Source organism: Cucurbita moschata, unplaced genomic scaffold, assembly GCF_002738365.1.
Source record: "Cucurbita moschata cultivar Rifu unplaced genomic scaffold, Cmos_1.0 Cmo_Scf00050, whole genome shotgun sequence".
In the NCBI taxonomy this organism is placed as follows: domain Eukaryota; kingdom Viridiplantae; phylum Streptophyta; class Magnoliopsida; order Cucurbitales; family Cucurbitaceae; genus Cucurbita; species Cucurbita moschata.
In genome coordinates, this window is record NW_019268566.1 from 592,931 (window position 1) to 598,121 (window position 5,191).

At 42.0% G+C, this 5,191-nt stretch overlaps 2 protein-coding genes across 2 annotated transcripts in view; one reads left to right on the top strand and one right to left on the bottom strand.

Moving 5' to 3' along the window:
• Nucleotides 1-208: 208 nt before the first annotated feature.
• On the top strand, nucleotides 209-3,201 carry LOC111435617. Its single transcript, XM_023073037.1, has 3 exons — nucleotides 209-376; nucleotides 1,573-1,775; nucleotides 2,798-3,201. The coding sequence occupies exons 1-3, from the start codon at nucleotides 281-283 to the stop codon at nucleotides 3,132-3,134; spliced, it is 636 nt and encodes a 211-aa protein (XP_022928805.1). The 5' UTR covers nucleotides 209-280; the 3' UTR covers nucleotides 3,135-3,201.
• A 279-nt stretch (nucleotides 3,202-3,480) lies between these two features.
• The window catches only part of LOC111435614 (NO-associated protein 1, chloroplastic/mitochondrial), a 6,715-nt gene continuing 5,004 nt past the window's right edge, over nucleotides 3,481-5,191 (bottom strand). Inside the window, exons 11-14 of the mRNA XM_023073035.1 lie at nucleotides 5,045-5,134; nucleotides 4,696-4,805; nucleotides 3,819-4,075; nucleotides 3,481-3,741 (exon numbers count right to left, since the gene is read on the bottom strand). Coding sequence (XP_022928803.1) covers nucleotides 3,829-4,075; nucleotides 4,696-4,805; nucleotides 5,045-5,134 — 447 coding nt within the window. The 3' untranslated portion in view covers nucleotides 3,481-3,741; nucleotides 3,819-3,828. The remainder of the gene's footprint in view (nucleotides 3,742-3,818; nucleotides 4,076-4,695; nucleotides 4,806-5,044; nucleotides 5,135-5,191) is intronic.

Here is a 5,191-nt window from a genome sequence, read left to right on the forward strand (position 1 = left end):
CAAAATAGTGTGACACAGGGGAGGAGGGGCGAAGCAGGAATAACAAAACAAGAAAACAAATAAAGGAAAAGCAGAAAACACAACCAACTTTACGTTTTAAGCAAACACCCAAAGATTGGCCAATACACCAACAAAAGCAAAACCATACCAAAACCCCACCAACAAATACAACAAACAAAACAAAACAAAAAAAAAAAAAAAAAACCCCACAAACAAAAAAAGGGGTTTCAGAGCTATCATACACAGATTCTGTAAACAACTCATCATCCTCCTCATTGGGATGGAGAGAAGGGTTTTGGTGGTGTGTTCTGTTGTGGGTTTACTCGGAATTTTATCATCTGTTACTGCTTTCGTTGCTGAGGCTACAAGAATCAAGGTCATTTCTTATGATTTCCCCTTTCGTTTCCCGTTTTTTACATTGGATTTTCACTTGCATTTGGTTTTGTGTTCCTGGGTTTCTCTTGCATTTCGTGAACATTCTCTTGGATTCTGTAATTACTGAGGAAAATGGAAGGGGGAAGGTTTTTTTTCTCTTGTTCATGTCTCTACTGAACTCTAGAAGGTAATGTATCTTATTGGAATGGTTGCAGTCCTTGTTCGTGGGCGGGAGGAGGTAGGGCAGTCTAGTCTAGTTTCATTACTATAGCGTAGTGTTAGATCGTAACTAGTGGACCTCTTATCTATTCTCTTCTCGATATCGGATCTTGCCCTGTTGTCAGAGTTGTCAAATCCAGAGTTGTCTCCAAAACAGGTACTGCAACCAATGCTCTCTACCCAGATCATTACTACTGGAATGGTTGCAGTTGTTGTCGTCTGTGTCTGTGGGTGGAAGGAGGCAGAGCAGTCTAGTCTAGTTTCGTTCCTATTGCATTGTGCTAGATCGTAACTAGCGGACCTCTTATTTATTCTCTTCTTGATATTGGGTCTTGCCTTGTTGTCGAGTTGTCAAATCGAGACTTATCTCCAAAACAGCTGCGACAACCTACTCTCTCTATCCAGATGATAACTATTGGAATGGTTGCAGTCTTATTTGTGGGTGGAAGGAGGTAGTGCAGTCTAGTCTAGTCTAGTTTCGTTCCTATAGCTTAGTGCTAGATCGTAACTAGCGGACCTCATATCTATTCTCTTCTTGATATTGGGTCTTGCCTTGTTGTCGAGTTGTCAAATTGAGACTTGTCTCTAAAACTGCTGCTGCAGCCAACGCTCTCTGTCTAGAGAGTTGTCTGCTATTCGATCCCATCCTCGATCCCACCCTATGAAACTTCCCAAGGTTTTCTTTCTATCCATCCCCTTCGAGGCATAGCGCTGGCACACCACCCGGTGTCTGGCTCTAATACCATTGTAACGGTTCAAACCCACCCCTAGTAGATATTCTTCTCTTTGGGCTTTCCCTTTCGGGCTTTCCCTCAAAGCTTTTAAAACGCGTCTGTTAGGGAGAGGCTTCGTGCGAACACTACCGTGTAATCGTTGAACTGATATTTAGATGGCGTTATTATCCATTGTTCTTTTGGTATTATTTATTGTACTTGAATCCATGAAAAGGAGTAACATTGATTCCAATTTATGTAACAGGGCTCTCAGGTTCAGTTTATCTCCACATCTGAGTGTGCATATCCACGGAGTCCAGCCATGGGTCTTGGTTTAACTGCTGCAATTTCTCTGTTGATTGCACAACTAATTGTAAATGTTTCAAGTGGTTGCATTTGTTGCAAAAGAAGTCCGAACCCTTCCAATCCTAATTGGAAAATAGCACTCCTGAGCTTCGTTATTTCTTGGTAACTGCTCTCTCGACCATTCTAATTCGATTCTCATTTCATCTAACACATGTCGGACACTTCGTGTGAGATCCCACGTCGGTTAGAGAGGGGAACGAAACATTTCTTATAAAGGTATGGAAACCTCTCCCTAGTAGACTTGTTTTAAAATCTTGAGAGGAAACCTAGAAGGGAAAGCTCGAGGAGGACAATATCTGCTAGCGGTGGGTTTGGACTGTTACAAATGGTATAAGAGCTAGACACCGAGCAGTGTACTAGCGAGGATGCTGGGCTCCCAAGGAGGCTGGATTGTGAGATCCCACATCGGTTGGAGACGGGAACAAAACATTCCTGAGAAGGGTGTGGAAACCTCTCCCTAGCAAATGTGTTCTAAAACCTTGAGGAGGGTGTGGAAACCTCTCCCTAGCAAATGTGTTCTAAAACCTTGAGGAGGGTGTGGAAACCTCTCCCTAGCAAATGTGTTCTAAAACCTTGAGGGAAAGCCTGGGAGGGAAAGCCCAAAGAGACAATATCTGTTAGCAGTGGGTTTGGGATTTTGGGATGTTACAAATGGTATCAGAGCCAAACACCGAGCAATGTGCCTGGGAGGACGCTAGACTCCCAAGGAGGGTGGATTGTGAGATCCCACATCGGTTGGAGAGGGGAACAAGACATTCCTTATAAGGGTGTGGAAACCTCTCCCTAACAAACACATTTTAAAGCCTTGAGGGGAAGCCTAGAAAGGAAAGCTCAAAGAGGACAATATCCGTTAGCGGTGGGCTTGAGTTGTTACACTTCTGACACATTTTGGACACTTGTTAGTGCAATAGATATGTTAGACACTAGTTGTGTGTGTATGTATATACACATCGTCTCTTCCATTCGTGGTCACCCTTGTTCGGTTATCGCTGTTGACGCCTCCACAAGTTCTCTGCGAATTCACTTGCAAATCCTACACATTTTGGGGAATTTAAGATCATAATCTTGTACGTTTTACACCATAACTCTATGTCTTGACGTCACATTCCATGCTGCATTCTCAGGTTCAGTTTTGTTATAGCCTTCTTGTTGTTGCTGACCGGTGCTGCCCTTAACGACCAGCACGGTGGCGGGACTATGTACTTCGGTAACTACTACTATTACTGCTATGTCGTCAAACCCGGAGTCTTTGCTGGAGGCGCCGTTCTGTCGTTTGCAAGTGTTCTATTGGCAATAGTCTATTACCTCACTTTAAATTTGGCAAAAAACAATAGCCCTTTGTTGGGGAACCCTGTTCCAGCTCAAGACATTGCTTTGGGGCAGCCTCAGTTTCCACTACAAAATACTCAGCAACCTGTTTTTGTTCACGAAGATACGTATGCACGCCGACAGTACGTGTGATTCATAGTCGGTCTCCGAGCATACTTTTGTGAGCTGAGTAAGCTTAGAGAACGAACTTTAGAAAGATATGGAAATTTGATGTTCCTCAGCATTTGGCTGTGTTTGTTTTGGTTTTGTTCCTGTATCGAAATCGATTAGCTTAGAGATACTGTATAGTAAGATTATCGAACAAAACATGTAGTCTTTATGTGAAAAGGAATGCCTTTGAATCGATTAGCTACTCCCTTCATCTTTGTCAATTAACGTGGCACTCGTTCTTCAACGTCGGTCTATCATCTCTCCCTCCCCAGAAAGGGAGGGCGAGTATTCTTACCGGTGATTTTTCCTCTTAAATTTAATACTGGGGTAATTCAAATCTCAATCCTCTTGATAGATGGTATATACCTATTTCAATAACAGTACATCTCTTGTCCATCTGTCCGTACAACTCTTTTGTATAAATTTGTGTGCTCTCTACATTTTCTCCTTGATTTTTTTCATCTGCATCTCCGTTAATCGACTGTCGAGAATTCAAATGCCTAATTCAGATTCCTCGAAGTTCAATAACATTCATAAGCTTGTAAACGAACCGATTCATTGTCTTTTTTCTTTGTAGCAGTTCGTTCGCCTAGGCAGAAGAAACAGCAGCCCTGTCAGACCATTAATCGTGAAACATATATAGATGAAGAGAGGTAGAGAGAGTACCTAAAAGACTCTAAAAAAACCATCTTGGTCTTGTTTCCTCTTCCTCTTCTGTCAAATCGCGGTACTGATACCATTCCGATCCAGCTTTACCAACGGGCATGGGAGGTCGAACGAAAATCTCCACTGGCTTGGGGACATGTACAGCCAACTTGAGTTCATCGACGGATGATTCTAAATCTGAGTGATTATTTTGGAGCGACTTCTTTCGTTCAAAAGTGATCCATCCCAAGCCTGATATAGCCACATCACAAGCAGGCCTGTAGAAAATGCAAAGAGAAATAAGTTCTTATTTCCTGAGATGCACCTATTAGCCAGCCAGATTACATCAACCACAACACATCCGGAATAACATTGGAGAGGAAAAAGGATATTTTACTTAAAGATTTAACATCTCAACCCCACCGCTAGCAAATATTGTCATTTTCGGGCTTTTTCTTTTGAGCTTCCCCTCGAAGTTTTAAAAACGTTGTCTGCTAGATAAAGTTTTCACACCTTTATAAAGAATGTTTCGTTCTCCTCCCCAACCAATGTGGGATCTCACAATCCACCCCCTTCGGGGCCCAACGTCTTTGTTGGCACACTGTCTCGTGTTCACCCTCCTTCCTATCAGGGGTCCCACATCAATTGGAGAATGGAGCGAGTGCCAGCGAGGGCACTGGACCCCGAAGGGGGATAGATCGTGAGATCCCACATCGATTGGGGAGGAGAACGCAACATTTTTTTTAAAGGTGTGGAAACCTCTCCTTAGTAGACGCGTTTTAAAAACCTTGAGGGAAAGCTCGAAAGGGAAAGCACAAAGAGGACAATATCTGCTAGCGGTAGGTTTGGGCTGTTACAACCCTACATAACTTGTCAGTCAGCAAGAGTTGCATCGCACCTTTGCTCGTCCTCAAAATTTATCTTCAATTGACGCATTACTTCGAGCCCTCTCCAGTCATCCCTTGCTTGTTTTCCAGATGGAGGTGTTAGTGAAATTCCTAGTTCTTTCTGTCAATTTGTAAGAGAAATCATCCAGTTACCAACTTTAAAATTTAAAGTCCTATTACATATAAAAACAAAAATCAATCAACTTCTACATTTCGAGACCTATTAGACACAAACTTGAAAATTCAAAATCGAACCGATAAGTATTCATCTGATACATAATCTTGTCGATTACTACCTGACATGAGAGTTTAGAAAAACTAATCTATGTTCTTTCTAATTCCAGACAGCATTTTAATTACCTCATAAAATTCATCTGCTTTTTCAGTGGGCACCACGTGGATCTGCAATCCTTTTGGACCATAAAATGTCAAACATGTTTCTGGTTGAACCTGTTAACATAAATGAAATGCTAAATTAAAAAAAAAAAAAAAAAAAAAAAAAAAAAA

Bases quoted from the DNA above. Each gene is read 5' to 3' on its own strand.
- LOC111435617 (XM_023073037.1), top strand. From the start codon at position 281: ATGGAGAGAAGGGTTTTGGTGGTGTGTTCTGTTGTGGGTTTACTCGGA. The intron at 377-1,572 runs GTCATTTCTTAT...TTTATGTAACAG, and splicing joins CTGAGGCTACAAGAATCAAG to GGCTCTCAGGTTCAGTTTAT. The intron at 1,776-2,797 runs GTAACTGCTCTC...CTGCATTCTCAG, and splicing joins CTGAGCTTCGTTATTTCTTG to GTTCAGTTTTGTTATAGCCT.